The sequence below is a fragment of the Solanum tuberosum genome, unplaced genomic scaffold, assembly GCF_000226075.1.
Source record: "Solanum tuberosum cultivar DM 1-3 516 R44 unplaced genomic scaffold, SolTub_3.0 scf00010, whole genome shotgun sequence".
Lineage (NCBI taxonomy): Eukaryota > Viridiplantae > Streptophyta > Magnoliopsida > Solanales > Solanaceae > Solanum > Solanum tuberosum.
In genome coordinates, this window is record NW_006238936.1 from 2,299,071 (window position 1) to 2,320,561 (window position 21,491).

Consider the following 21,491-nt stretch of genomic DNA (forward strand, 5'->3'; position numbering starts at 1 on the left):
AATAATAAAAAATTAAAATTAGAAATATCTTTTAAAAATAACTTTTAATATATATTATTTTTTTTGGGGAGGGGGGGTGATGGGGATAGGGGTGAGGGTGGTGTAAAAAAATTGAAGTTAAAAACATTTTTATAAACAAGCTTTATATTTATTTTTTTTGGGGAGGGGGCTGTTGGGGGACTGATTTGAGGATAAGGACAAAATAAATTGATTTTAAAAAAAATAAAATTGGAAGTTGTTTTTAAAAGATATTGAAATTCATGTGTTACTGACATTAGGAGGAATTATCCGTTATGGTACAAATTCCCCCCTATGTTATGGACTTAGCTTGTAACCCCATCAAATGTTTCTGACATGTTTTCAGGACAAACATTGTTATTCAAGAGTCATTGAGATGCTTGTAAATGTTTGGGCATACCATAGTGCAAGAAGAATGATGTATGTGGACCCACAGACAGGCTTGATGGAGGAACAAACATAAACTAAAAAGCCGTAAAGGCGAAATGTGGGTGAAATGGTTCCAATTTAACACTCTTAAGAGCATGGATGAGGAACTGGCTGAGGAGGCAGATTCTGACCGCCCAAAAAGGAGGTGGTTGTGGCCGTCAACTGGTGAAGTTTTCTGGCAAGGTTTCTTTTCTTTTTCATTTTTGTATCACATTCTCTCCCAAGCCTTACTCATTCAATATAGGAGAATGAGAAGGATGGATTTGTAAGCTAACAGTCAGCAATTGTATGTGTTGTAACTTAAGAAAACCCACTTTCTATACCTTTCTACTAAGTGAAATTACGTTGGTTACTCGAGATGTGGCTTAAATCTACGGTAAGTCTTGATTGCCACGTTGCAAGTATCTGAGGATTTGGCTTAATTTTTCTTTGAGAACTTTGGCAGCGTGTGGTTATTTCTGCTTTCAAAGTTTCTATTGTTTAGCAGTCAAATATTGAACTTAATTAACAACTGCTACGCTATGCAGAGGCACAAAGAGTGACAGGGCTTGTATTTTGTCTACAAGTAGTACAAAGGACAACTTTTCACAGCCATTCATTTTTCCCTATAAATAGCATGTAACTTGCTGCATTATTCCAACAAGAACAACATTGAAATCCAATTAGAAAATGGCAATCAAGACTTCATTTTTTTTCTTCATTATATGTTCCAATATTGTTGATTTTAGCACTAGTGGCAAGGTCTGAAGCAGGAGGAATTGCTATATACTGGGGACAAAACGGCAATGAAGGGACACTCGCTGAAACTTGTGCTACAGGGAACTATGACTTCGTGAACATAGCGCATTTCTTTCAGCGTTTGGAAATGGTAGAAACGCGATGCTCAATCTAGCAGGCCATTGTGATCCATACACTCCAAATGGATGCTTTCACGTGAGTTCTGATATAAAATCTTGTCAATCTAAAGGAATCAAAGTCATGTTTATCAATCGGGGGAGGAGCAGGAGCAGACTCAATTGCCTCCCCCCGATGATGCTTATCAAGTTGCTGCATATCTATGGAACAACTTTTTAGGTAGAAAATCGACCTCTCGCCCTCTAGGAGACGCAATTTTGGATGGAATCGACTTTGATCTAGACTCTAGAGAGTGGTGAAGGACCATATAGGGGTGATCTTGCAAGATATAATAGCAACAGAGGAAGCAAGAAAGTGTACTTAACTGCAGCCCCACAGTGTCCATTTCCTCATGCTTGTGTTGGAGGAGCCTTGAAAACAGGGTTTTTTTTACTATGTTTGGGTACAATTTTATAACAATCCACCATGTCAGTACAATCAAGAAAGTGTAACTAGTTTTCATGATTCATGGAAACAGTGGACTTCATCAATTCCTGCAAAGAAAATATTTCTTGGATTGCCTGCTCCTCCTGATGCAGCTGGAAGTGGATTTATTCCAGTTGGTGATTTAACTTCTCAAATACTTCCAACTATAAAGGGTTCTGCTAAGTATGGAGGAGTTATGTTGTGGTCCAAGTATTATGATGATCAAACTGGTTATAGTTCCTCCATTAAAACCCATGTCTAAACTATTTGTACTCTTCTCATAAAATTAGTATAATATCACTTTTTTCGTTTTAATTCATGTTATGCACTTTGACTAGATATTATGTGTTCGATTGATTAAAAAAAAAATTGAAAAAATATTTTTTTTTAAAAAACAAGTATGTGAAAATGACTTATCTATTGAAATTAGGGAAAACAAGTTTCACAAGTGATATTTTATATTCATCGTATTCTCCCCATCCTCCAACACACCTCATTTTAACCCGCCCCCACTCCACACACCATATTTAGTTCCTTTTGGGTTCAAGAATTGTCCTTATCCAGTTGTGTGCTTACCACCTGGTGACATGAAGAATAGGGAGCGCATGATCTGGATCCAATTGTAAAGAGCAGGAGGAAATCCGCAAGTTGTGAAGCCGCTTGATGATTTCAGGCCTTTCCAGCAATGAAATCAGAAACAATTGAGGTTCTGCAGGAAAAAATGCAAAATGCAGTTAACAGAGTTATTGAAATCCTTGATTCAGGAAAACCAATAGAACAATCGGTGGAACCTCAACTATCCACTGGTACCAATGATGGGAGTACCATATTCAAGATAAGCAGAAAATTGAGGAGGAAAATAAGGAAGTGTAAGGTGAGGAATTGCCAGCTCGTGATGATGTTGTCGTCTCTGAACCTGATGATGAAGGAAAAGAGCATAATGTGGTGGTTGAGCAGCGGCATGTGGAGGAGAACTCTGAGATGCAAGGGAACGAACCAGCGGCTGCTGAACCAGTAACTGCCGATAATGCTGCACCTGTGATCGAGGAACCAGTGGATGGAAGTAAAGCTATGGCTTCTCCAGCATCAGAAGCTCTGAAGCTGTAACTACCGAGACAGACCTGTCAAGGGAGAAAGAGCTTGATAGTAACCAAAAGTAGAGAACCAACAAAATAGAACAAAGCCAATAAATTTACTGAAAATAGTTTGTGCAAGTATCTTAAACACAACTATACAAATAAAGTTGTCTGTATGGAGAGGACAAGACTCCAGAAAATACTAGTTTTGATTCTTAATTACATAATACTAATAACTAACTAATCCTGATTACATATATATATATATAGAGAACATAAAAGAATAAGACTGACACTATAAAGTAATTCCAGAGTTGGCACTTCTGACTCTTTCACCCAACGATGCAATAAAACTTTTTCAGGTTCCACCATAAATTCCAATTCACCCAATAGTGGTAAGGGTGGAGGAGAAGCAATATCAGAACAACCACGAGCAGGACGAAGCAGCGAGACATGAAAAATAGGATGTACTTGAAAGAGAGGGGTGGAAGATGAAATCAAAATTAAAATAAGTCAAAAAGTAAGAGGGAAAGAAATAAAGAAAAAAATGATAAAGAAACAAGTTAAAATGAAAAAGAAAAAAAATTAATTTAATTGACATGTGTCATGTAATGATTCGTGTGTGAATACACTAGCTTTTTAATTTTTTTTGGGGCTAATCGAAAAATGATATAATAATATCAAGTTCAAAATTGTTTATTGGGGTAATAGGACAGTAAGTTAAGATGTCTTTTTGAACAATTTCAGTGGTGATTTTATATCTTTTTTATTTTATTAAACTCTATGTCATGTTAAATTCTTTTTTAATACAAAAGTGTAATAATTAAAGAAAAAGATTTATGAGAGATTTGTGTCCCGAAATAGTCTGAATTCGAAACAAAATCAAGTTGCTAATTGCCGCATTTTTGGGTGTGGCGATAATTAATGAGTCCCAAGTGGATTAGAATGCTACTAGTGTTTAGTCATTATCTTGATCAAGACAGACGAGGAGGTTGAAGATTCATCGTCAGAAAGATCTCTCACGTGAGTTCTTTTCTTTTTCTTTCAAAATTTATGAATTTTTTTTTTTTTTTGAAATTTCAAATCAAGGCGTATCTTACTGATCAATAAAGTCTGTTAAGAATTGTAACGGAACCTTGGCTAATTTCTTTTCATATGGTCTAAGTTTTGATAAATAAAGTTATCTAATACATGTGGAGATGGGAGTTAGCAGGTAGCCATGAATTAGATGGGGTGCGAGTAAGTTAGTTGGCCCACACCACGTAACAAAAAAATGTTAGGTGGTGACTCCACAAATCTATTTGATAAAATTTCCAAAGTTAGCACACATTTTTAAGCCTTTAACCTTTTCGTTTCAAACCTGGAAATAATTTTCTTCTAATTATTTCGTGAACAGAGTGCCATAAAGGTTTCTAACATACTGATTCTGATTCTACAACTTGAACCTCTCTTGTCTATTGTTCTAATCCTTGTTTGCTGTTTCATTGATTTGTAAACGACGGTGGTGAAAATGATACTGTTGACTCTCTTTTAGCAGAAACGGGGAAGGAAATAACCATAACAGATATGCAGGACAATATCTCACAATGCCAAGAAATTTTATCGTTATTTTTGCCACTGGATGAAGTGACCATTGCTAGGATAGTTGGTGTGATTGTCCGTACACAATCAGATGACAAGAGTGTACACTCAAAATTACTTGCTGATCTTTGTGGCAACAATACATCGGAGGAGCTATCACAATGGGATGCAGACACTCTTATTTATGCAACAAAGCAACTTGTGAGTTACATTACCTTGTACATTTATTTCTTGATGATAACAAAGAATTTTACCAACTCTGCTGCTGCAGGCTCCTGAATTGAACTGGGTAACTATTATGGAAAACCTAGATCATGAGGGTTTCAATATTCCCAACGAAGCAGCTTTTTACTTTTTGATGTCTGTTTATAAACATGCCAGCCAGGTACCTCTTCTCACTTCTTTCTCCTGACCATATTGTTTCTCTCTTCTTTCTATATCCGACTGGAAACATTTCTAGATTCGAAATTGGGGAATAAGCAAAATATCTGGAATTGCTAGACACACACTTGTTTACATTCCCCTGTTTGTAGGTTTTGATATTTTATTATTTTATTTTATTTCCATTTGTATTACTTAACTTTTTATTTCCTTTTTAATACATGGACCAATGTATATTGGTACCATCATTTTCAAAAATTTGACCAAACATATCTTTGTTTCTTATGCTGGAACTTAAGGTCACTTTCCTCTCAGAGCTATTTGTGGCTCTATCTAGAAGAATGCTGAGGGTCTGATTTCCTTACTTAAATATGCTGTCTCAGCTCCTCCGGAAGTGTTTACCTTTGCACATTCTCGGAGGCAACTGGTAGGCCGTCTGATGCTTTTAATATTAACTATGTATATGAACATCATATCATATTTGTTGGTCTTAGAGTCAGTTTTGCAGGCCTATGTTGATGTTGTGAATGACCATAAGGTTCAAATTGAACATGCAAATCATGAGTGGTTGTGTCTTGACCTTCTGGAAGTTCTTTGCCAGCTGGCTGAGAGAGACCATGCAAGTTCTGAAGTACTGCCCTGAAGTCTTGCTTCTTGGGATGGCCCACATTAATGTACTGGGTTTTGACATGGATTAAAATTCTTTCCTGTTGTTTTTCTACCGTTATTACTAAAATGTCTTTGAATGATTTTCAGACTGCATCTAATCTTCTCCAGCAAGAAGTTTCCTCTGCTGTTATCCCAATATTACTGCAAAATGCTGATGCAAGTGGTATGATTGTTCATCTGTGGCATGTTAATCCCAACATATTGTTGCGGGGTCTTGTAGATGCGATGAGCACTGACCCAGAAAACATGAGCTGATTTTTGGCTGCCTGTCAAGATATATAAAGGTTGGGTAACTTATCAGATTTGAGTATTCTTTTCCCTTAAACTATACTATAACCATACTATAAACATGTGTTACAGGAGAGACGAGTTCCCTGTGCACCTCCAGTTTGTAAACTAGTGTAACTCGTTTTTCCTCTCAGATTCTATCACCAATACTAGATATGATTCCATATGCATTCGGTGTTAAACTTGCTGCCCTTGCTTCCTGCAAAGGACTCATAGATTTGGAGAAATGGTTGAGCAGTAACTTGAACGCATATAAAGATGCATTCTATGAGGTATGTTTTTATCCACTATGTATAAATTTGACATATTTGGTTGACATTGTTGCTCTTCTCCAGACCTAGTCTGCCTTTTCGTTTTTCTTAACATTGGAGAAAATATTTGCTTGCTGTATCCCCGCATTCAACCATTGTGCCAAACTTTACATATATTTTGTAGGAATGCATTAAGTTCTTGAAGGAGGTGCATCTTGCTGCTCAAGTTGTAACTTCCAACCACTTCTGTTCTCCCAATGCTCTTAGGATTATTTATTTGGGAACTTCTTCAACGTTCTTAAAGGTCCCATTTTGACACTTGAGATTGATTAGTTCTAGCAGCATACACTTCAATCTGATTTTGCTTATTTATGGATCTATTCCCTGCAGGTCCTCCAGTCTCATTCTTGCCTAGTTTCTTCACCCCACCTATCTGTGGAAATGGATAAGTTGCATGTAACATACATGGGAACTAAGTCACGGTTTAAGAGTTCTGGTTCTGCTGATTTGTCATCATCTGATTATTATTCTGAAGATATTGAAGCAGAAGCAAACTTGTACTTCCATCAACTTTTCTCTGGTCAGGTAACTAATGATACAATGATTCGAATGCTTGCTCATTTGAAAGAATCGACTGAAAAGAGGTTAATTGCTTACAAAAATCCATTTCAATGATCTTTTAATTTTACAATGGTTGCACAGATGCAAATCGTGCATTCCTTTTTTGCACTTCGTTGATTCTTACAATTGCTTTTCCTCTGGTATTGTGCTCACTAACCCCAAAAAAATCATGCAGCAGTTGGATGTATACTTCGTTATTCCTTACCAGAAGGTAGTATTAGTTATATTCCAGCAAAAAAACTTACACCAAGGAGGGCTAAGCCTGACCGCAGAATATAATATTTGACTGGTTAACCAAACCAAGTCAATGCGCAAAAAAGAGTAGGACTAATTACAGAGGGTCCTACTCTAAGAAAAAACATCTTTAACTAACTAAATAATTAGCTTTATCTTATAGAATTCGCAGATTAGGTAGTTGACTCTTATCCAATTGATAGGATCCATTGGCTCTTTTGGCAATGTTTGGAAGGAGTCAAAGTGCCTACCAATATCTTATTTGGAAGCATACTTAGTGTCACGATCCGAGACTACCCCTAGTCGCGAAACGGTGCTTAGAGCCACAAGTGACCCTAAGCTAACCTCATGGTTTTTTCTGTCATGACACTAAGACAAACATGAAATAGTATCTTAAAACAACTGGATGCGGAAGCTAACCGAAATAGTCTATTATACTCAATTGTAAGGTATATATTTGAATTTTATTTTTAGCCGAATCCTGGTACTCGTATCCATGCATGGATCCGTATCTCCGAATCTTAAAATTTAGATCATAAAAGATCCGACCTCTAGATCCGCACCCATATCGAACACTTGCACCCGAGTCCGAACAACTTAGGGATAACTGTATGCTTGGTCATGCAATAACTGAAAGACTAACTATGGGAGATACTGAAATCGACATATAACTATGTGAACTACTATATGGATTATGGAGTTTGATGTATAAAGATAGATTTGAGCTAACGTGGATCCACTAAGTTAATGTCCTTAAAAGACTAAGGAGTCGGCCTCAACTAGCGAAAAATTCCCTTAAACCCTATGGTGGCACGTAGTTATGGAACTTAGGGATTGCTGCTAAAGGTTTCATGCCTCAATTAACGGGTGATCCTTTATCCCTAGGTCCACTCAGTGCTAAGCAAAACTCTCAACAAAAAACATGGAAATAATTGAAGACAATAATATTCTGGTAATCTTTCTCAAAAATAATATTCTGGTAATACTAACTTATATTGATAATAGTTGAGTAGTTCATGAATCATGATAAAACTGATAATATCTAAAAGACACTTTATCTGAAGGCATAATACATAAATATGCTCTTTAACTTGACTTTACTTCACATTTATGCCCTCCAACTTTGGGTGTGCACAAGTGAATACTTAAATTTGTATAAAGTTGAACAAATAGATACACACATCCTATGTGTCATCATACATGGCAATTTATGTTCTATGTGTTGTCCTACATGTATTATGTCACCTAGGACGCATGTCTACTTGTTTAACTTTATACAAGTTTAAGTGTCTACTAGTGCACACCAAAGTTGGAGGACATAAATGTGAAATGAGATAAAGTTAAAGGACATATTTATGTATTATGCCTTATCTGAAAGTATCTAAAATCATGAAACCTGATAATCTGAAACATGCATTTGGAAGTACATAATTCTGAGTCATGAAAATACTTATATACTGGCTGGAATGGAAGCCTTGACTTGAATTTCTTGAATGGAGACTTGAAGCTTTGGAACCCTAGTTCTTGCTTGAGAGGAACTTGAGAGCTATGTTGCTTGGACTCTTCAAAAATGCCAATGGGTGCCTATCGGATTTGCCAAAAGTAGTGTATTTTTAGAGAATCCGAGACGGGTGCGGCATCAAAAGTGAAGAGTCCGCGCAACTAAGCTTGAGAGTAATGATTCTGAATTTGGAAGTTATGCGTGACAGGGAGGCATTTAGGGCGACTAACTACCTTTAATCCCACTTAGAATAGTCCAAAACGACATAATATTTTTTATTTTTTTTTGATAACCGAGAAATCCGTCTGTGACCCGCCCTTTGGACCAATCACAGCCTTCCAAAACGACATAATATAGGAATTAAAAGAGTAATAAAAGACCAAAACAACCTACTAAAGATCTGGGTTCGGCAGATTTCACGGGGGTCTCTACAACTCGTGGTTCCTTCTACGGACGGTAGAACCCTATCCATAGGAATCAGAGTAAAATCTGAGTTTCTGAACCTTGATTCTATGAGACCCTTCAATGGACCGTAGATATGACCCGTAAAACTATCTACGACTCGTAAACTTGACTCGTGAATCTCAGACCAAATTTTCTGTTTATGAAGTCTCATTTACGAACTGCCATCTACGGTCCATGTTTCCTTCAACGGCCCATAAATGGTGTCCGTAAAACACAGAATTCTGCAGACTTAGATTTCTGAACTTTTCAAGGGCTGATCTGGACTTAGGAACTTTTGGGGGTGTTACACTTAGCTAAGCAATCAGCTACCTGTTTTGCCTCTCTAAAGCAGTGTCTGATAGTTGCATTTATCAGGCTCAACCTTTCCAAAATCTTATCCACTCTTCTCTTCAATTTGAGATTGGTAGTGCCTCTGTTTAGAATCACTTTGGTGACAATTTCAGAGTCCAGTTCAATAAATCCCAAACTAGAACAAAGATCCACACAATAGCTTGTAGCCATTGTCTTTGCCACATACTATTGCTGTTATATATCACTGGAACAGCAAATGCCATTAGGATATCTCCATCTTCATTACTGATGATTCCTCCAGTTCCAGTTTTCCCAGTGTATTGTAGGTAGCTCCCATCAGTGTTTAAATTCACTTTGCCCCCCATTGGTTTCTCCCAGCTGACTTTTTTTCCCATTTTACAAGGGTCTAAGCCTCTCAATTACATCACAAACATTTTGCCATGAAATATAAAGGTTGAAGTTATAGTATCCTGTTTAAAGCATTCTTGACGGTTCATTCAATTTGATACATCATCTTGGACGTGCAAAAGTACTTTTGCTTCCCATATTTACAGGCAAAGTAGTTTTTCCATGTTTCCCAAATGATCACAATGGGGTAATCTGTCACTGCCTTAGTCTACACCCTAGGTGTGACTTGACACTCAAGATCACGAATGACCCTAAGTGGACCCTTGGTACTGGCATACTGCTAAAGAACAATTCTAACATTTATGAATTGTGAGCGGAAGCTGTAACTTGGTTAACATGTACTAAACATAAGGCTGAGAAAATAATCAAGGGATCCATGAAAGATGAACAACTACTGTCTGAATAAAACCTCTACTATCTAGAATGAAAGAAATAAGTTTGTCGGAACATGGCCCCCAACTACCTTAAAACAATAACAAAACTAACAATAGGCCTAACTTTTGAATAATCCATGAAGTCCCTGAATGAGGAGGACTCATCAATTGCTAACGGGAATGCTTCAACCTGTCTAGTCACGAGTTTGAGAACGAACGCCTGAATCTACATAATAAAAGGATGCAACGCAAAGAAACGTATGCGGTCAGTACATGTAATGTGCTAAGTATGTAAGATAACGCTAAACATAACCATAAAGCAAAGTAAATTCATATGTGAATCTGCTTTCAAAATATAAGGATGAATCTATCTTTGTAACCATGATTCAAAGATATAACTAAGATATCATATTTGTGAAGTCACGATGATACTGTAGGTGCATGGGATTAATAATAGCTTTAATGGAGAGTTTCGTACAATCGACAAACACCATTTGAGCTGATGATGTTCAACTTACGATCTCAGTTGGGTGGGCTGCCCTATACCTTTCCAGGGTATATAACCTATTTGTTTAATATGGATCCACTAATTGAGCCTCAAAGGGCTAAAAGAGTTGACCGTCAAAGCGGCATACTCAAATCCTATGGTTGCACGCAGTTATGAGATTTGGATTTTCTAAACTGGCGTCCTCTCGGTGTTAAGCAATCCTCCCAAAATAATACTTATATGATATGCTCATAATTTGGTAAACTATTTGCCCGTCTGAATAAAATATGAGACAAAGCTCAAATCTTTCTTTCTAAAGTCATATACTGAAATCTCTTCTAAATTATATCTTTCAAATTATGTTCATAGCTTAAATCATGAGAAAATTTCTAGAACATGTATATCTTGTGACTTCTCAAATAACTTCATAATAACATAAAGACTCTAAATTCATGCTTTGAAATATAAGTATCATTAATCATAAACAATAACATATCAAGAACTAATAAGGGTCATAAATATGATGAATTCGAAAATGGGTTTGATAACTCTAACTATAGAATCAAGTTCATCAAAAAATCTTATGAGTTTTGGACACGAGGATGAAAGGAATTCCTCGTTGAAGTCCTACATACCTTAGTGAAGGAACTTGACAAAGAACCTTGAACTTGGAGCCTTTAGATCTTGTGAAATTGGAGAAATCCCTTTTTTGAAGTTCTTGGGTTTTGGAAGAAGGAGAATTAAGGATTGTCGAAGTTACAATGCGCATTAGGAGGTTATTAGGCTATGATATGGGCTTAGGGAAGTTAATCAAGGTTAAATGTCAAGAATACTCCTCTGGAAACAAAAGAAGACCATAAAAATTAAAGAAAATAACTTATTAATGAATTCCGTCGGCCAAATCGGTGATCTAGAGGCCCCATCGCCAAATTATTCAGTGGATCGCCAAAATGGGACTTTGGATCACAAAAATTAACAGGTTTTGAAGGTCTTTGGGTCGATTCGGCGATATGCCAACCTATTGGGCGATTTGCTGAATGGACAGGTGTCATTGCTGAATTTCCCAGTTCGAACAAGTTACAGTAAAACAACCATAACTTTGTACTCCAAATTTTGATTGATGCAAACTTGGTGACGTTGGAAAGAAGACTCACAAACCTTTAATTTGATAGTTTATGGGCAGCCTAACTCTTTATTTGCTGAGAGATATGATCGTTTGAAGTTGACCCTTGTATGAACTCATGTGGAAACTTAGCCGATAGGAAAGTTATGAACTCGACTTAATGCTATAGAGGTCTCCTATGACCCTAAACAACATACGATATACTTCCTACACTTGGTAAGGACCTTAACACACATGAACAAGTAGGATATCACCTTGTCTAAGCTTATATATTTATGAGAAATGGTTCGGATCCTTAGAGTAGAACTTGTGAGGTGTTACATAATCTGGGGGAGAAGTTTGTGAATCTTGTTTTTGATCTGGTAGTCTACAATTTGCCTGATTCCACCTGGACTAGCCACTACCCCCCCAAGAGCTAGCAAAAATGTATACAGGCAGCCTGAACAGATTCACCTTCCACAATCACATGCAATATTGTCTGATACTGGGGGTTATGCAGCATTTACGTGTAGCAATTAAACTAGTAATGGTAGTAACAATAGGCTGTGTGAAGAGGGAATTTGGGCTTTTTTCTCACCAAGAAAATTTCTCTCCAGTAAAGTTTAGTACCTTTGACTTAATCAAATCTACGTCTGCAAATGTTCTCTACTTTGAAGGCATGTTCTCGTCTGAAACTTAAATGTTTGCAGAAGAAAAGTGAGATGTTTGTTCATATTTTAGTTGTCTATGTTATTGTTAAGAAGTGATGAAATGAGTTCTACTTCCACTGTTTTGGTCTATTGTGATGATTCACTAAAATTTCTTCCTTGGGTGATATTTGAAACTTTCAGGGAACAAGCAATTTTCCGCTGCATGATCGTTAAGCTGTTAACTGAATCTTTTGCCAAGTACCCTGTGAGGCAACTCCAAATGTCTGCTGTACTCTTTGGTCAGACCTTCAGATACTAAACCTTGAACTGCTCTCCTTCTTTTTACTCTTAAACTGTATTCAAATTTATACGTAACTCTTAGGTGTTTAGCATATTCCTTATTAATTCGAAGAATCCTGGCCAGCTAAGTAGGTTAATAAATTTATTCTGATTTGCACATACAAATATTGTTAATAATTTCATGAAAAACGTTTCAATTCATTGAAATTACACTTAAGTTCAAGAATGTTATATTATTAAGACCTGACAATGATAATCTACTTGCGACCTAGGTTAACAGTTGTTAAAGTAACGCCCAAGTGCCGCGAGGACTTAGAATGATATCTTTTAGATGGACCGGAAGGACTCTAGTTGTACTTAAGAAAGTTAATCCTTTTACACTTGAGATTACCTAACTAGAGTTTCGTAAAAAGAACTAGATCAACATTACGACCTAAAATGGAAATCCACAACCATAGTTTCGTATTCTTATTGATAACAACTAAGTTTTTAGTTACTAAGCAATACTACAATCAAATATCTTAAATTTTACTTTCAACCATTGTTTTAGAAATAAAGACTATTTGTTATGGTTACACCTACGAGTAATATTCTCAATGGGATTCGACCCAAACTTTGGTGGATTCTATAATTGAAGAACGATTGCTTTATACTTCATTGAGAGGTGTAATTTGAGCGTATCATGACCTCCGTGAGATGGGGACCTTCGCTATAACGAAACGCTTGACTCCCATTTCCTGATTTTTACTAACTCTTACCCCATGGAGACTTAGGCAGGGGTACTATTGTCCTAACCATCCATAACGACAAGACAGATCATTACAATATATTACTTGTAAGTGCAAGATATTATTCCCTTCAAATGCAATTGGTATAGGTCAAATAATGCAATTGTTTTAACTTCCTAGCAACTTTGACTTGAAATACGATCTACTGGCCAACAAAAAACAAATCAAATATATTTCTAAATTATATGTAAATACGCTGCATGATATTGCTTCAGAATAGGGAATGGGGAGCATACTTATTTTTGTTAGACAAGAGGATAGGAAATACGGTTACGAAAAAAAAGTGGATAGGAAATAACAGCCTGAAGGGAGAGGAGTTCCCAGATCTTTTTCTTTTATTGCAAGGAGTCCCAATGCTACTCTTTTTGAACATTAGTCCCAATGCTACTCTTAGTCAACTAACAGATGGGGAATGTTGGGGTAAACTTATTAGAAATAACAATATAATTGAAGTGCCTTGGAAATTGATTTGAAAAATCAAAACACCCACAAAACTAGCCTGCTTCAATTGGTTGGCTATCATGGGCCATATGTTTGGCAGGAGTCCACTCTAGGTGTTACATATGTTTGGCAGAGAATGAGAATATTAATAATCTATTTTTGCATTGTCCTGTAACAAAAAATGTTTGTGATATTTTCTTTGCTTATTTGGAATACAATGGTGTTGCCTGGTAGTCTTAGAGAAGCCCTCGTTAGCTGGGGTGTAATAGAGAATTGGGAAAATCCATCAGAAAAAACTTGGCAGTATCGATAGTTCCGCTTTGTGTCACATTGAGTAGCTGGAAGTAGAGGAGCTAGAAGAGTTTTGAAGGAATCTCAACTCTACTTTGTTTCTTGTTTTTTCAAGCTCCTTGAGCTTTTTAGACAGGAGTTGCAGTTGTACAGGAGCTAGCTATTTTTGTAATTCAACTGCATTCTCTAGATGCGTTGTTGAATGAAATCTACTTTCATTTGATTAAAAAAGAGCAAACAACATAAATCACACTAGTTTTGGTCCTAATTACGTGCACTCACATCAATTTAGGAAATTACCTTCCGTATCACTTTTTCTTCGCCAAATACATGTATCTCGCACACTCAGATACATGTATCTCGTATACATGCGAGTTAAATTTGATTTAATTTGTTTTAGATTCACTATATTCATTGTAATTCACATATATCTAGGATACATTAACTCTCTCGCTCGCCTCTCTCCTTATGTATCTGTATTTCTGATTGTATATGAATTTCACAATTTTGATGTATATGTGTATCCAGTATCAATTTCATGCATCTAGTAAGTTTCATCACTATATCTGGTATCAAATATTTAGTGTATCCGTGCATAGACACATGTATCTGTATCAAATATTTAGTCTATTTGTGTATAGATACATGAATCAAGTATAAAAAAAATGCACTGATACATTCATCAGTGTATCCGTGCATAGAGAGCGAGAGCGAGCAATACAAGAGAGGAAGAGCGAGGGGGAGAGAGAAGAAAAATGAGAGCGAGCGAAAAGGAGAGAGTGGCGTATCTGGCTTGAAATCTGGTATGAAATTATTAATTAGTGAGACAATATGTGATTATTTCATATTATAGAACGGATTAGTATATATGCTAGGCATGTTTGTGTAATTAGGTAGTTTCTCCTAAAAAAAAGTACATGATATTGCTAGCCGTCTTGGATGCATTGCACGTTTGATCTCTTTGTCTCTCCATATTGCTGTAAGTTCGAAATCCGCCAACTTCAACCTTATAACTTCAATAACACGGAGATAAACTTGTCTGCTCATGCACCAAGTGAGTGGCTCATGAAAGTGGACTGAGAATCATGAGGTCTCAAGTTCAAATTCCAAACGAGGCAAAAACTCTAGATTGTTCAATCCTTAGTAGACAGAGTTATTCGGTATGCAGACACCATAGTTATAAAAAAATTGTTTAATCACTCAACTCTCGTAGCTTTAAGTTCTACTTTTATTCTATTTTGTGTCTGAAATTATCTTTTAAAAAATCATATCCGAAATTATTACTAATTATTGAAAAAAAGGCAGAAACCTGCACATGCCATGAATTCCAGTGTAAATTACTTTGCCCCATTAACTATTTTTAGCTTCCTACTTGAGCTATAGTTCTTATTATTGTTGAAAATTGCCTTTACAGGGTCTCTTATCAAGAATCAACTTGTAACTAATCATATTCTTGATATTGCTTTGCAAAAAGTCTTGGATTCATTGCGCGAGCCTACTGATTCAAAGGTTTGCATTGGCCATAACATTCTTTTCTTAAGGAACATCACTTTGTAATTACTAGGTTGTACAATAATTAGAGTAGTAATTATCAGTTTGGATTGCACATTCTAGTAAATGCATATACTTGTTTGTTTGTCACAGCGTAATTATAATAGGATTTCAATATCATGTTTGATTATACAAGTTCTAATTGGATATATTATTTGATTATTTTTTAAACAATATAAATATTCATGCTAAATTATTTTTTTCATTAGCTGAACAGGTATTTGAAAAATGTATGTGAATCTAAGAAATATTAATTAGCTGTATCACTAGGTATTTGAAAAATCCTTTTTTTTTTGTTAAAGATAAATTCAATAATTATTATAGGATGACTAATATTGTAAAGAATATACCTGATCCAAAAGATAGTATTGTAATTTGAATCAATTAATACGAGATCCTATTACTAATTAATTTTTTGACTAAGATGGATCTAAGATGTGAAGTTTCTTTTCCCAACAAATATTTATACTAATGAGCAGGATTAGGAGCATTAAAGTAGGAGTAGGTTTGAGGAAAAATTAATATTTGAAAAATAAATATTGTTAAGAAAATGTGATTGCCAGCTTGTTTCACTCTTTAAGTTACAATCAATTCCACATTATATTTAACCAACAAAGTAATTACTTAGGCACAGAAACAAGTAGTTACACTAGAGTTCAATTCTCATGTGGCTTTCTAAACACACCCTAAATATTACTTTAACTTAGCATTAGTGGTGACTTGTTTATATGCAGATGTTTTATTTAGGTATTAGGGTGTTGGCGCAGTTTGTTGACCGTATGATTGAATGGCCACAATACTGTAATCGGATCGTGCAAATATCTCATGTACGTTCAAGTCATCCAGAGCTTGTTGCATTTGTTGAGCGTGGACTTTCAAGAGTTTCACAGGCACATGGAAGTCAGAGTTCTGCTGCTGATGGTTATTATGCTAATGATATTGAAGCAGAAGCAACCTTGCACTTCCAGCAAACTGTTCTCTGGTCAGCTGACTAGTGATGCAGTGATTCAAATTCTTGCTCAATTCAAAGGATCAACAGATAATAGGTCACTTTGTTTACCAGAATTCATGTCTATGATCTTTTATTTTCTCAAGGCATGCTCGCTCATGTGTTCTTTTTCATTTACACTTCTTTGGTTCTTACAACTTCTCATATGGCATTATGCTCATTAAGCAGCTTACAGATTATGCAGCAGTTTTACTAATTATACTTTCAATAATTCTCTTCTTGGTTGTGCCATTATTGTTTACAGTAAAGAACAATATATGCTCACTCGATTTTTATTAATTGCTGTGTACAAACAGGAAATTTGGACATTTTTCTCACTTTTAGAGTTTCACTCTATGTAAGCTTTAGTCTGATTTAATCAACTCTAAACTTGTGTATATTTACTTTATATGCACACTATTTTCTCAAGCTTAGCTTTGCAGAAAACAAGGACGATGCTTTTCATGCTGGTTTGAAAAAAAACGGCATGAATCAATTCTGCTGCACTGTTTTGGTCTATCATGATGATTCATTAAAATCTATTTGTTAAATTAGGCCTTACTCCTTTTTGCAATCAGAACCTTGATAATTTTTTTGTTGAGGTAGCAGCTAGAATTCCTATCTCTTTGATAACATGTTGAATTATGTGAGTGCTTCATGTAAAGGTTTAAACTATTAGAATGAGCAAAGTTTCTTTATTTAAATTTGGTCTTCACCAAGCTTGTTAATTGATTTTGAAATGATATTTCAAACTTGCAGGCAACAAGCAATTTTCCAGTGCATGATTGTTAAGCTTTGTAGAGAATACAAAATTTATGCCATGTACCCAGAAAAGCAACTGAAAATTGCTGCTGCTTTCTTAGGTGAGATTTTGCAGATTCAATGTTTCAAGTGATTATCTCCTTAGTTTTGTCTTTGATCATATTAAAGTAAGTCCTTGACTTCGATTGTGTTCAGCATATTTCCTTTCTTGGCCTTTACTATTATGTTTGTATACGCTATAATCTGTTTCGACTGTTCTTATTATATTCTAAGTAGATAACTTTGTAAACATATTGTTTGCATTTATGTTCCTTGGGTGGTTGTCTTCCCTACTTAATCCAAATTTCCACCTCAAACTTCAGTAACATGTGATAAATATGTCGCGCTCTCAAGTATTTTACTTGTAAGGCCAATTTCCTTAGTTTAGAACATCAATTGTCTTTAAACTCTTTAAGGTTTTATATATGTAAAACTTAAAGATTGATCTGTTTTAGAAATATGTGGGACATGGGTTTTAGTTTAAATTCCTTGGTCAGCCATTTAACTACATTTTTTGTGCTTCCTAAGTGAGTTAATTTCTTATTGCATTGAATTTGGTTTTGCAGAGTCACTTACTAAGAATAAGCTCATAACTCATCCTACGGTTTGGAAAATTTGTAATCAAGCTTTGCGAGCTGTCTTGGATGAATTGCATGAGGTTGGTTGCTGCTGATTCAAAAGTTTGTTTTCTGCGATAACACACTTTTTTACTTTTTGAACTTACTGTTTAGCTTCACATTACTGATGGCTTCTCTTCATGCACCAGATGTCTGTCCCTGGGACTGTTAAGTTTGATCGAAGGACCTAAGGTGGACTCGAAGTATATATGTTTGAACCACTGACTTCAAGATATTCGATTCATCTATGAATTTCATATCTTGTGAATAGTTTAATTTGCTAGAATTCCTAAGTGGTGCATTTAGAATTTTGGCATCAACTTCTGATGGTTATTGAAATGAAATAGAATTCATCTCTTTGCTCTTTTTGGAAAATCAAGAGCTTAAATTATCTATCATCTTTCCTCTCTGAATACTTGCAAATCATTTGGTCATAACTACTTATGTGTTCATGTGAGCGCAGTGGCAGACCCAGGATTTTTGCTCAGGGGTTCAAAGTATAAAGAAGTTCAGGTAGTAATGCAAGTGTGCGGTGAGCATAGTAGCCCCCTCGGCATGCTTTTTGTACAAGAATCATAAATATATCATTGGTTCATAAAAGTAAAGACTAAACTAATCAAAGATATCGAGGACAAAAGATACATTGATAAGAATTTTAGCGGATCGATTGTATTAGCGTGAAAATTAAATGATGAAAAAGGGAGCGAGACGGGGAAGAAAGATATTTACCTTATCATGCTAAATGTAACTTACTTTATTATACCATATTAACATTCTTTCTACTTTTATAATGCTCCATCGAGCATTCTTAAAATTTCTTGTGTTTTTTTATACTTTTATTTTGTAATGTTTTACTTTAGTTTTCACTTTTTAAAAATTTTAAATTAGTATCCATTCGATCACATATTGCTATGAAAATGGTCAAGATTCTCTAAAAGTGTGTAAGAATAGAGTTACTAATATTATAATGCATACTCAGAAGATAAATAAATAACATAGTCAATTTTTTTAGTTCATATAGTTCAATTTACTAGGTTAGTCATAATTTGTAAAAAGACAAATAGCGAATAAATCAAATAAGTTTAGTTTTCATCACTCTAAAAATAGAATTAAAAATATAAAATAAATTTCATGAATTCTATAAATTAATATTTTTAAAAGGATGTAAACGATATTTAAGTTTCTTCATTAAATTACATCTAATTTACCTTTTTTTTAAAAAAAATTTATATTTCTATCACAATTTCAAGTTAAATATAATTTATCATAATTAAAAGATATTTTCAAGTTAGTATATGAAAAAGAAGAAAAAGGTCTAAGCCCAAAAGTTCCATTTTCCAAAGCATTAAAAAAAAGGGGGAAAATGGGAAAAATGTTGCCTAAGGGATTTGAACCCGTGACCTAGGGGCATGTCCTGAACCACTTATCCACTAAGCCAAGCCCATACTTTGTTTTTAGGTGGTTCATTTTTTATATATACCCATAAAATCAGAATTTGATGTTATTCGGGTGAACCCCTAGAGTCCACCTAGGTCTGCCCCTGTTTGAGCGTGCTCATAGCCTCTTAAGAAATTATTTGCGTTTGACTAATTATTTTTTTCACTAGTTAATTATCTTGAATGAATATAGTGAATTTACTGTATCCTTATTATAATTGTAATTTAGATAGGTAAGATGCAATTTTTATATATTACATACATATATCATTTTTCCCAGATCATCTCCAAATTCATAATATTACCAATTCAGTCCTTAAATTAGATTCTATATGTCGCCATTGCTCTCCTCAAATTATGAGTATATAATTGGCTAACATGTATGGGACTGAAGTGTTTACCTGTCTGGACGTTAATGTATGACTTACATTTTGTTTATTGACTTACTAAATGATTGAGGACAGTTTGCTAATATGGCTTAGTTACTCTCTTACTTTCTCATATGTTCCAGACTGAGGAGTCAGTTCACTGGGGTAATGAGTGTTTTAGAAATGACTGAAAGTTGATTAGATTCATGCAAAAGCATGAACTTGCATGCCATGTAATGAGTATTTGTGGTAGAAATACAAATTGTGAAAAAAAGCATTCAGGAGGAAGAATCAGCATAGAAAGAAAGCATAGTTTTGAATGAATTCAACATAACTTGGATTTCTTTTAAACTACTGTTCACCTTCTTCATCTGTGAATATCAGGTTGGCATGACATATTGATATTAATTTTTAACCTTCAAATCTCACAAAATTATGAAGAAAGTTGAAAGTTAGCAAGCTTCACTAGTGAAGACAATTGGATCGGCTCATCAACTTTCAGTCATTTCTGAAATGCTTTGTTTTGCTCGTTTTGATCCTACCATGGAATACCCTATTCTAATCTTTTCCTGGTTCAACTGCTGCCCCCACAAAAACCCTAGACTTACAATGATGATTAGGACTTTGATGGATCACTTGTTTTTGCCTGGAATACTGCAGTAACTTTTTGGTCAGATGAAACTTTATGTGACACACTTTTATGTGTTCATTACACTATTATCTCTAATCTTTAGAGAGATAATTAAAACACAAGTTAAGTAGGTAATGGACTGATCACTGTCATGAAAAAAAGTAACAATTACGCATCAGTATATTCTATTCAAAAATTTCGCAATCACAGAGTATATTTGTTCAAAGCACTTGGCTTAAAGACTCTGAATTTACAGTAAAATGTAGTCATCACATAGACATATTTGTTCATGATTTACAATTCCATATTTGCTATCAACAATCTATTTATTCTATAGTTCCAAGTGTATCAACATTAATTCTGTCTGTGTTGTTTGCAGCATAGTCTTACAGCATGGACCCATTTTCTGATTCAAATAAGAAACACTCACAAAAACCGATATACAAGAACTATACGATGCCCAGTAATATGAGTCTACCTGCACGGTAGCCAAGTAAAATCTTGAGTAACTGACTCCGTTCTCCAACATAGGCCATTATACTGCAAATTACATATTGAAAAACAACAATTAGTAAGAAGGATTATTAACTTGGGAGAAATAAAAAGCCAAGGGCAGAGGGCAGACTAGTGTCACGTCCCACCGCATCACAATGAAATTTTGTGTCCGAATAGGGGCGGAAGGGTCTAGAATTGTGGAGAGGTTTTCGGAAGACTCTAGAACCCTTTTAGATTATTCAAGAAGGCTAGAGAATTCCCTAGAATTCTCTAGAATAACTTAGAAGGCAATGGAAGGTCCTAGATAGTTTCCAAGAAAGCCTTAGAATTCTCTAGAATGTGTAGAGAATTCTAGAAGAGGAACTAGATATTTTCTTGGAAAACTTTAGAATTTCCTAGAATTAGTAGAAGATTCTAGGGAGGGATCAAAGTGTAAATAGTTTAGAGACTTGTAAAGTAAATATTAATTACATTTTAGTCCCTAGAAGGTAGTATAAATAGAGGTGCCCCTCATTTGCAAGGCACCATCCAAGCTTGAAGCAAGCAAGCCAAGCAAGTTGTAAAACATTCTCCAAGCAATATAAGCCTTCTTCCAAAATTTTCTAAGTCTTCCTTTTCATTCTCTTAGTGATCTTAGT

General features: G+C 35.2%; 2 protein-coding genes and 1 pseudogene across 4 annotated transcripts; all 3 read left to right on the top strand.

Moving 5' to 3' along the window:
• Window positions 1–503: 503 nt before the first annotated feature.
• Window positions 504–2,029, top strand: LOC102582234 (acidic endochitinase-like; annotated as a pseudogene).
• Window positions 2,030–4,142: 2,113 nt separating this feature from the next.
• On the top strand, window positions 4,143–14,810 carry LOC102601651 (uncharacterized). Of its 2 annotated transcripts, none has more exons than XM_006339532.2 (9): window positions 4,143–4,625; window positions 4,696–4,809; window positions 5,105–5,232; window positions 5,314–5,479; window positions 5,562–5,758; window positions 5,835–6,034; window positions 6,198–6,317; window positions 6,404–6,657; window positions 12,348–14,810. In XM_006339532.2, the coding sequence occupies exons 6-9, from the start codon at window positions 5,918–5,920 to the stop codon at window positions 12,463–12,465; spliced, it is 609 nt and encodes a 202-aa protein (XP_006339594.1). In that variant the 5' UTR covers window positions 4,143–4,625; window positions 4,696–4,809; window positions 5,105–5,232; window positions 5,314–5,479; window positions 5,562–5,758; window positions 5,835–5,917; the 3' UTR covers window positions 12,466–14,810. The 2 variants fall into 2 exon arrangements, with proteins under 2 accessions (XP_006339594.1, XP_006339595.1); XM_006339533.2 differs by having other exon boundaries at window positions 5,897–6,034.
• A 569-nt stretch (window positions 14,811–15,379) lies between these two features.
• On the top strand, window positions 15,380–18,336 carry LOC102602429 (CCR4-NOT transcription complex subunit 1-like). Of its 2 annotated transcripts, none has more exons than XM_015311925.1 (5): window positions 15,380–15,475; window positions 16,252–16,563; window positions 17,265–17,368; window positions 17,873–17,986; window positions 18,073–18,336. In XM_015311925.1, exons 2-4 carry the CDS (start codon window positions 16,343–16,345, stop codon window positions 17,977–17,979), a joined length of 432 nt encoding a protein of 143 aa, XP_015167411.1. In that variant the 5' UTR covers window positions 15,380–15,475; window positions 16,252–16,342; the 3' UTR covers window positions 17,980–17,986; window positions 18,073–18,336. The 2 variants fall into 2 exon arrangements, with proteins under 2 accessions (XP_015167411.1, XP_015167407.1); XM_015311921.1 differs by having other exon boundaries at window positions 17,873–17,964.
• Window positions 18,337–21,491: the final 3,155 nt, after the last annotated feature.